Below are 10,660 nucleotides of genomic sequence, written 5' to 3'. Positions count from 1 at the left end.
GGTGTAGATTGTTATCATGTACATGTTTATAGGAATTTCTCCATTCTAGATAACTGTGGTAAGGGAAGGTAGAGATAGTGTTTTATTTGATAAGATTAAGAAACTTGGATTCAAATTTCATACTATAACAGTTCGCTAAATTTCTGGGAAATATGTCAGAATTCTTCTTGGAAGCTTTGGAGAACTAAATTTGCAGTTTAACTATGAGTATTCGTTTTGCAATCTTGAAAGACTTCACATTGAAGAAGGTGAAACGCAAACATCCCTTCACCGAGAAAGAAAAAGTGGAGCTCCAGGTATACATACGAACTGTGACAGCTGAAAATCTCCCCGACGATCACTCCCATCAGAAAATTGAGAAAATGTTCAATGTGGTGGGGAAGTAGGAACCATTTTCCTTGCTTGTTGTTATCTCTGTTTTGTAGATTGGTCAACCACAATTCGACGTGTGTTTGGAGGATGAGGGAGGCAGCCATCACGAAGATCCCTCCCGCCTCAGCAACTCAGAAACTTAGGTACCTCTAATAAATCTTTACTTGAATTTGAATTTTGGGATATCTATCTTAAGCTCCTTCACAACTCAAGGCTGATGAGAATGGGACTTTATTTGACATGTTGAATTTAACACGATTCAAAATACTGCAAAAGGTGACTTTGAACTCTTAAGAAAACATAGGGACTTTAGCTATTACACAGCTTGGAATTGGAGCTCCAATTCGAACAAGAAGAGGAAAATAAGGTGATAACATATTTCTGATTTCTGTTTTTGGTCGGAACATCGCTTCGAAGATGAACAAATTTGGACTTTTTTACTGTGACTTAGGTCAAATTTCGAGAAATGACCACGTACTCTCAGCATTACTTTGGCAGTATCAGAGATGGTTTCTCCATCAGCATCATTGAGGTATTACGAGGAAGTGGAAAACTGTCACGAACTCAGAGTCAAAAGTAGTGATGAATGCAGATGATTTGGGGCTGGAATTAGATAGTGAGTTGAAGGAAGAAGATGGGGGAAATTATGCTATTTTGACCCAGTCAAAGAGTGGCTAAGAGTTTGAGAAAGTTGGAGTTGGGGAATCGCGTTTGCATCTGAAAAACGCTTTATCTTTAATATTCTGTTATTTTTACTTTTCCTTGCTTAGGAGTTTTGGTTGTTGTTGGGACCACATGAACCATATAAGTCACTTGCTTTCCAAGAAATGAAAAATGAGAAAATTATCCAAAATCTCTTCTATTCTTCTCCTTCCTTTCTGTTTCTCTCTACCTCACGTACTCTTACTCACCTAAATTACAAGCTAATCAATTCAACAACCATCAAATTACGTCGTGGGCCACTACAAAAACGTTCTTTGTGCTTAGTATTTTCTGATATACATTTGAGTTGTGTCCTATTAGAATATGAAAGAAGAATACGGTCTATTTGTGTGTCCTTGAAGTGTGATTTTGGCCGAGTATGTTTGCCAGCAAAAATCACAGTTTCCTGGGGTTAATGTTGTTGAGGTGAGACAGTTATTGTTATTTTACAGTCAGCCTGTTTCCTGAGTTTTATTTCAATCTCATTTTCTGGCTAAAACAGCTCGGTGCTGGAACTTTATTGCCTGGACTAGTTGCTGCTAAAGTGGGTGTGATGTGACACTGACTGATGACTTGAGCAAAACAGAGGTTGAATTTCTTGAGCCATCATCATGAATGCGTTTCATGTTTGAATCATCGTGGTTGGTAATGTTTAATTTGCCATCCGAGTGTCGCAGTTTGGTTTCTAATCGCCAAAATTTAGTTTCAGCTACTTGATATTTGAGTGAAAAGTTCAGTTTGGGTTATTTTTACGTATAGAATTTAAAGATTTTTGTATTGTACGTTTGAGTTCAAGAGCGCCTTCTGTTTTTATATTTCTTGGTCAGTGGAATTGTGAGAATTTTAGTGTTGGATTGATTGACGATGTCAACAAAGCAGATGATAAATCATGCTGGAAGTAACCTTGGTTGATAATAGATTACTAATTCATCAAATTTAGAATTTCAACTACTTGATATTTAGAATGTCAACTTGGGTTTGGGTTCTTTCTGAAGTGTTTTGAACATTTTAGTTCAAGAACGACTTCTGTTCTTATATTTCTTGGTCAAAGAAATTGTGAGAACTTTTACTGCTGGAAATTTATAGCTAGAAATGAATTTTTCATTGTAATCTTGATTGTGCCTTCTCACTGTCTCTAGGTTTTGAGTAACATGAGACGGGTTTGCAACATAAACAACCTCAAATGCAAGGTATGAATCACTGTTTTGTTCGTTTCATGTGATAACACAATATTTATTAGGATGTTACCGATTAGGCTGTGATTTGGTGTAGGTTTTGGGAGTGACGTGGGGCGTATTTGATGCTCCGATCTTCACTCTGCACCCTAAAATAATTCTTGGAGCTGATGTGCTCTACGACACAAGTGGTAAGATTGAAGAACTCTTCCACTTCCTCTATACATAATCCATTGGATCTGATTTGTTTTTCTTTTCGAATCACATGGTGTGCTTCACAGCCTTCGGTGATCTATTTTCGACTGTAACGTTTTTGCTGCAGAAATGCCCAGAATTCCGTTTTCATCACCATCTATCACAACAGAAGGTACTTCTTCAAACACCATTGCAGCTGCCTTCACTCCAAATTCATGTTTTTTTCAAGCAAGAAAATGAGATAGCAGCCATTGAGTTCTTTGATGGAGAAATGCCATCTGAAATGTACGAAGCTGCTCGACGGCTTCTCCCTCCTGCCGCCTCACAAGGCATCGAAGCTGAGTGGAGACATTCAGTTGATTGTTCTGGAAGAATTGAGTTCCCGGTGACAGCGCCACCAACAAGTGCTGTTATGGCGGTAAGAGCCTCTGCCTCTCGTGCACATCGCCTATGGCGTTATCGTTATCAGAGGATAAAACGACTGGCTTAAACCTCGCACGGGTGGTGAATGTGAGTATCTCATAGACAGAGTTCAACATTGTCCCATCACTTACATTGAGGTAGAGTTGTTAATGTCTGAGGCTAAATGTCTCGTGTTCGAGTCTATCGTCACACAAGCTTTAAAAAAATATTTATACATTCTACACGGAGTGTAATTTGATCTCACATTTGTGTATGGTCCTCTATTTATATTGACAAATCTAAAAATTTACCAATTTTTACGTGTAAGATTTTGCACAAAAGTTTTCACAAGTAAATTTCGATAGACAATTAAAAAATTTGGACACGTCGTGATGAGCTTAGAAGCTTTAAAAATACCAAAGGTTATATTAGTCATTACGATTACGGCTGAAATAAGGTAAGTTTCTTAAGATTCCTGAAAATTCGCAACTTCCTCCTCAATGGCGATTAATTACTCGGTTTGACGAATTTTGGTAACTACATTTTTGTAGGGTTTATTGTGCTTTGTCTTTCTATATTTCATATCCAGTTGTTGTTCGTCGAAATACTCCATGGATCAAAAGGAAGAAGAAGGTAATTTTTTGCCTTAATTGTTAAATGACAAATTTTACGATTTTTTTTTTTTGGGTGTTGTGATATTTTGGCTTCATCGTCATATGTTGTTCGGCAATCAATTCAATATTCGGCGGAAAAACTTCATGGATCAATCTAAAGAAAGGTAATTTTTTGATTTAATTCTTAAATGACAAATGTTGCTCGTCGAGTGGTTTTCTGGTCGTTGTTTCGCGATGGCGTTCGGTCATGGAGGCTCTCGACTTAGCCGTCTGTATGTGTGGAAGAATGGACTACACGATGGTGGTTTCTCGGCTCTCCGTTACAGTAGGGAGAGAGAGAAACAGAGGCCGTAAATCGGCCGGTAGCTACATTGGGAATACGACGTTGGTTGCCGAAAGATGTTGCGGCCGTTGGTTGGGGGGGATGGAGAGAGTATTTCGGCTTTTCGATTCGTGATAATGGTAACCTGAAGATGAAGGAATGGCCATGTGTTGACGGTTCACAGCCTAGTGGTCGGTCGGTGCAGAAATGAGCCGGCGAAGGGAGCCCATTTAAGCTCCTATTCGATTAGTCATTACGCTATAAAATAAGTTGAATAAAAATTCACTAAAGTTTATTACAGTAATGGATAAGTTCAACAAAATATACGAGACTAGAATATAAATAGTTATTTTTAATATCCAAGCTTTATATTGGTGACGTAAAAACTTAATATTTTACACGTGAATGTGAAGTGCTAATTAAACTTACACAGATATTATAATGCACATTTTCAAAATTGTAATGAACTACACTACGTATTCTAATGAACATCTTCAAAATTATAATGAACTTACACACAACGTATTCTAATGAACATCTTCAACATTATAATGAACTTACACACAACGTATTCTAATGAACATCTTCAAAATTGTAATGAAGTTACACGAAGAAGCAGTAGAATAATAAAAAAACCAATACTGACTATCGATTTAATATTATTAGAACAAAAAATAAAATAGAACAATGTAAGATAATATTGATATATAATAAGAATTGGTTAGTGTGTGTATGAATTTTACAATTGTATCCTTGTAATATAATTCACACGCATAAATCTAGGCTGATTATAGCGATCAGATTTTTGAAAATAAACGACTTGGATGATTTCTCACTTCTCAATAGAACTTGTTAGAGTCAATGTTGACTACGACAATGTTGGGACCAATGTTGATAGCATTCGTGTTTTCAATGTTGGGTGGAATGTTGATAACATTCATGGTGTCAACATTTCTGGGTTTCAACCAACATTCCGGAGTCTGCCTTGACTCCATACTTTGACTCTCTATTGGTAATTGTATATATTTAATATTTACCTTCCTTTCACGTTTTATTATTCTTTGGTTGTGAAATAAAGGTTTTATGCTTGTTGACCACGTTTTCAATAAGTGGAAAGACGGTTATTCATGGTCCAAAGTAGTGGGGAACAAGTTCCTACTATTAAGGAGCCATGATCTTTCAACCAACATTCCAGACTGGTCGACTAGCAGTTTTCGGAGGTGGATTGCAACGGTTATTGGAAGCTTCTGGAAGTGGGAAGTGGAGGAAACTAACCACGACATGAAGGTCTATAAAAGCAGCAAGAAGCCTCATTCATCCTTACGTTTTGGGAGTGCGTTTTCACCGACCTAACATTCGCTCACAACCAACTCGTCATTTTGTCTTGCTGCAAACATGACACCAGTTCTTCAAACCTTGCTTTGACGGAGGAATCTTAGGCAGCCCATCTGTAAAGGCTCACTCTGTATTGACGGGAGATCAAGGGTAAAGGTTGAAGATCGAGGACATCGGAGCGTAGCAGACTATTTTGTCCGAGTTATTCGGCTGTGTTGTTTCAACATTCCTGTTGCAAATGTGATACCGGTTCTTCAAGGATTGCTTTGACAAAGGGGGCTTAGGCAGCTAATCTGTAAAGTCTCACTTTGTATTGACGGGATGTCAAGGGCAGGAATTGAAGTACAAGGCCATTGGAGCGTAGCAGGGTGTTTTGGTTCCGTGTTGATTCAACATTCTAGTGCAGTGAGTAGATAGGTTGATTTATCTTAGGCAGTCATTCTGTAAAGATAGATCTACAAGAGATCTCAAATCTGTACCATGTATTGTTGATGATCATAGTGTTTTTAGCCTTGAGGCACTCGCGGATTATAGTGATATAATCCGTGAAAAAGTATTCATGTATGTTCTTTAATTTCCGCTGCATGTTAGCTTGAATGTTATTAACATCCTGTTATCAACATTCCTGCTAACATTACTCTTACGAATTCACAGTTATTACTTGTGGTAATTTGGGGCACTAAATTCTTTCAGAACTTTTCCCTATATATGCATATATATAAATATAGGGGTGAGTTACGCCTCTGGTTAGTGCCCGATGAAGATCAACCCACCGAGTCAGCTAACAAGTGTACACAATTCTCAAACAACGTGTTAGGTCATAAGAGAATCTCAATTGATTAACTGCACGAGCCTTAAACATGGTAGAGTATATATAAATATTTTATTGGATAAACAGTTTATATTTCACGAATATTTAAGCTCATTAGCTCAATCATACATTTGGAAAATAAGCCCACCTGTCTAGGCAAAGCCTGTCGTTTAACCTTATCTCTGAATCGGAATAGCAGTGCTAATCCTCCTGATGCTCAAGGCCTACAAGAAATCTATTCTTAATAGGTCTCTTAAATCTAAACTCAAGTCACGGTGAAGTGCTTAATATTCTATGATTCACTTAGCCGGGTTTTCAAAATTTAATGAATAAATAATTGAAAACATTTCTCTTGAGTTAAGAACACCAACAATATTCTTACTCGACTTTCTTTAATAATTGGAATTATAATTAAAACCAATTAAATCATAAATACTTTATTGCAAAATATAATGCAATTTCATGTCATGCTTAGCATATAATAAGTAATTTACTTAAAATACGCACATAATAATAATATAATATTATTATGAAAATTATCCTTTAAATAAATTAATCAAACCAATAATAGTTCAATTAATAAAACATAAGACAGCCCAATTAAATAAATTGAAGGCAGTCCAAAGTCCTTAAATAAAATAAGGGCCCAAAACATTTATTCAATAAAATACTTGGCCCAAGCTTCCTTCCCTTCTTTCTTTTTAAAAACAACCAGGCCCAGCTGAATAAATAGAAGAAATCGGCCCACTGAAAAATTAAAGCAAATCTCGGCCCACTGAAACAAAGCCCAAATAAGGAGCCCAACACTCAAGACCCTAGCCCAACACTCCCTTCCCTTCTTCTCCCCCCTATCAGCCGCACACACACGCATACACACCTTCACATCAGTTTCTCTCACTCTCCCTCAACTCTCGACTGTCTCTCTCGACTGCTCGAACTCACGGCCGCTGGAGCTCGCCGGAGCAAGCGGCGGCAACCATTACCTCTCGGTTCTCCCTTCTCTCGGTTCAAAACAGAGAATCACCGCCTCCGTCCATCTCTCTCTCACCGTGGCTGAAAGGTAGCGGCAAAGCCGCCGTGCCTTGCCATCTCCCTCGAGTCTCTCTCTCTCGACTCTCTTCTCAGATCGGAACCCCACCCACCTCTCATTCTCTGCTCAGCGCGCGACGACTTCAAAACCTAAATCCACATTTCCGTTCAATCCACTATGGATCCGCAGCCCGAACCCGTAAACTACATCTGCGGAGGTGATCCTATTACTCGAATAGGGGCCATCGTTTGTTTCAATTCCATGCGTTTAATTTTTGTTTTATTCGCTTCCTTTGATTTGTTTGAATGACAAAATTGAACTATGGGCTTTGCAGATTGTGGGCAGGAGAACACGCTGAAGCCAGGGGATGTGATTCAGTGCCGTGAATGTGGTTATCGCATCCTCTACAAGAAACGCACCCGCAGAAGTATTACTATTTCCCTTTTTCTTATTCTGCCTTATTGTTGCCTGTTTTTCGTTTCTCTTATCGTTTCGATTTCACATCTTAAATCATGGTACATTCAATAATTCTGTAATTTGTGGTATAAGTTCTACAATTTGGGGTTGGACGACAGAGTGTTTGAACTGAAATAGGTATTAATTTATGGGGTAGTAATTTATCTTTCTGTGGCAATGTGACTACTTTATTACTCCAAATTAATAGTATGAATTAATAGCCTTGGGACGACGAGAATCTGTTAACTAAAATTCGTATCAAGAGTAATATTTTATCTTTATGCCACAAGTCGGGATACTAATTTATTGAGTATCAATGTATAACAGTTCTATTATAATTTTAAATATAGTCAAAATCACTATCTTGATCATTGTAGAACGTTCTATACTATAAGTTTCATGTATTTACAAAGTTGGGACGTTACGGAATCTTTTAACGGAAAGAGATAGCATTTTATCTTTAGGCACCAAGATGTGACTATGAGAATTTCAGTGATTATTGATATATTGAGAATTAATATTTAATGGCTCTACTGTAAGAATCCTGCCTTCGCTGAGCTACACAATATTTATTTATGCAAGTGTATTAACTATTAAATGCTTTGAGGATGAACATTGTTGCTACTTGCTAGCTTGGTTTAACAAGAAGTCCCCAATTTGTAAACTGAGTATGAACATTCTTCCTTGCTGGGTTTGACATGAAGTTTCTCATTTATGCTCTTTGAGTATGATAGGATTCACTAATTTGTGGCTTGGTTTGTTGTATGTAAGCTGAAGGGAAGTTAAAAATTGGGATAAGTGACCACCGTCAGAATACAGTTCCGAGTCCAAATGTCATGATGATATAGTAAAATGGAAGACCATATACATACATATGTACATGCATACACATACATACATATGTGACTGGTTTTATTTTTGTTTTTTTGGTTAAAGAATGATTGGTTTTTGTTATAATACTTCAATTTCAGTGTCAGTTGTAATAGGTAAGGAATACACTTGAGGATTGAGGTTTATTTTTACATGGGGAATGAGACTGGTTTTTTAAAGATGACTGTAGAAGAGATCTTCAACCGTGTGAAAAAGAATCTTAATTGATTAAATGCACATCACCTTGCTAGGACTTTCTGTTGCCCCCATCATCAGTGATGCAGCTGATCATGAAAGTTTTGTTTTCACACAATCAATGCAATAATGGGCCATTGCTATGCTATAATACTTCTATCTAATAGCAGCATCATCTTGGATCTTGGTGGTGCTTTATGGGATTGTGAACTTGAATTGTTGATTGTATGACTGTCTTTTCCCTTCTGGATTAACATATGTTTGTTTTACTTGAACGATGCAGTTGTCCAGTATGAAGCGCGCTAGAGAAACTTCGGAGGTCTATAGAGTAAAATCAATTGGTTAATTTCCCATTACTGTTGTCTGCACGATGTTTTATGATATGTTGTTGAGAATTGTTAATCTCTGTGAATTGTGATATATTATATGGTGATTTACATTGCATGTTTTGTGGTTACTTTATGAATTCAAGAAATGAAAACGTGTGTTGCTCGATCTGTTCAAGATAGGAATGATGTGATTGCTAGGTACCATTATGACATTATCAACTCATGTAACACACCAATTTTCGTAAAACCAGAAACCTTATTACTATCTTTGTATTCAAAACTAAATAAATGTTTGTGCATGATGTAGCACTTTTGAAATAAATAAAAGCTTTGGGGTTAGTGCTATCGCTCGTAATACCTTATCCAGATTAATTTTACCCTCTCGTCTCCAAAAAAATAAAATATGCAGCACTTTTGATGATAGAGTTGATAATTGGGGGATGTTTTATTGGATAGAGAGTGCCATAAATATGTTCGTCGTTGCGTTAAATCCCAATGAGGTTTCTGTATAATTTCAAGGTTTTCACCTTTCCATCATATTTTTCTTGAGAATGTAGTTTTGGCTCTTAATGGTAAATTACAATTTCTGTGAGACCTATGCAATGTGAGAGAGACAAAACATATTATTAAAACTAACTACATTTAATTGATAAACATTAAATTATAGAGAAATACAAATCGTAAACCTGAATAAATACATATTTACCTGCCATGCAACAAAGTACATAAAAATTCAAGTTATATTTCAATTTACATAAAGAAAAGTAAAGGCACAACATGCACAGCGCTGGGTTACAAGTCAGAAGATTAAAATTTGGGGTGTTGGAAGTAGTGATGGATGATTAATCGATTTCAATTTCAGCACCACCACTCTCAAGGTTACTTCCATTAAGGTTGAGGCTTTCACCAAAACTAGTATTATACCCGTGCTCCGCACGGTCCGATTATTAATACGTATTTATCATATATAATAATAGCAATATATAATTTTTAATATATATTTAAGTGATATAACACAAAATACAAAGTAAATAAATGAAAATGAAAATTTACATTACATAATACAAAATATGGAAATAGAAAAAACAAAAGACTTTCATATGATACAATTAGATTATAAGATAGTACAACATAAACAGTCGCGGATCCAGCATTTGTTATTAGGAGTTACAAAATTTATTGAAGTACGACGTATGCAAATATCTACATAAGGGTGCGGGGGCACCCCTGAGCCAATTTTTTTGAGCATTATGCTCGTTCGTATTTATATGTAAGTAGAACCATAATGAGTTTAGAATTAGAATTAATCACTTAATTGTTTGCAATTTCATTAATTCAATAGCAAGTATGTTAAAAGCATATAAAGACATACTTCCATGCATATTATTTTAGAAATTGTTTTATCTTCTAAACAAATAAATTAATTTCATTATTAATAGTTCGTAATTTACTTTAATGCGAGGATTGACTCAAATTCAATATTAAAGCTTATCTAATTAGAAACAAAAATGAGACGAAAATAACATAAACTTCAAACTAATAGAACAAATCACTGTAAATTGTTAAACTTTTAATGTAATAATAGAACAAATCACAGTAAATTGTTAAACTTAACTAACTAATATACTAAAACACGCTAATATATTAGTAATAGCAAATACAATTAATTAGTAATAACTAATACAAAAAAAATTGATGACAATTTTTTGAATGCAAATATTTTTTTATTGAAACTGTTTGTACAATATTGATGATTTTTAAAATAATTTTATTTCTTTATAAATTATTTATAGACACTAATTAAAGTATACCATCACAAATCAACTACAAAATAAATATTATAATTAATAAA

At 35.7% G+C, this 10,660-nt stretch overlaps 1 protein-coding gene and 1 pseudogene across 1 annotated transcript; both read left to right on the top strand.

Moving 5' to 3' along the window:
• The first annotated feature begins 207 nt into the window (after positions 1-207).
• On the top strand, positions 208-3,164 carry LOC130999415 (uncharacterized; annotated as a pseudogene).
• Positions 3,165-6,750: 3,586 nt separating this feature from the next.
• LOC130999414 (DNA-directed RNA polymerases II, IV and V subunit 12) lies at positions 6,751-8,923 on the top strand. The gene is made up of 3 exons (XM_057924933.1): positions 6,751-7,175; positions 7,293-7,385; positions 8,763-8,923. The coding sequence occupies exons 1-3, from the start codon at positions 7,136-7,138 to the stop codon at positions 8,783-8,785; spliced, it is 156 nt and encodes a 51-aa protein (XP_057780916.1). The 5' UTR covers positions 6,751-7,135; the 3' UTR covers positions 8,786-8,923.
• The last annotated feature ends 1,737 nt before the right edge of the window (positions 8,924-10,660 follow it).

This window comes from Salvia miltiorrhiza, chromosome 8 (genome assembly GCF_028751815.1).
Source record: "Salvia miltiorrhiza cultivar Shanhuang (shh) chromosome 8, IMPLAD_Smil_shh, whole genome shotgun sequence".
In the NCBI taxonomy this organism is placed as follows: domain Eukaryota; kingdom Viridiplantae; phylum Streptophyta; class Magnoliopsida; order Lamiales; family Lamiaceae; genus Salvia; species Salvia miltiorrhiza.
Note: the sequence above shows the minus strand (reverse complement) of the source record. Positions and strands in the feature narration are given on the sequence as shown.

Bases quoted from the DNA above. Each gene is read 5' to 3' on its own strand.
- LOC130999414 (XM_057924933.1), top strand. From the start codon at position 7,136: ATGGATCCGCAGCCCGAACCCGTAAACTACATCTGCGGAG. The intron at 7,176-7,292 runs GTGATCCTATTA...TGGGCTTTGCAG, and splicing joins CGTAAACTACATCTGCGGAG to ATTGTGGGCAGGAGAACACG. The intron at 7,386-8,762 runs GTATTACTATTT...TGAACGATGCAG, and splicing joins CAAGAAACGCACCCGCAGAA to TTGTCCAGTATGAAGCGCGC.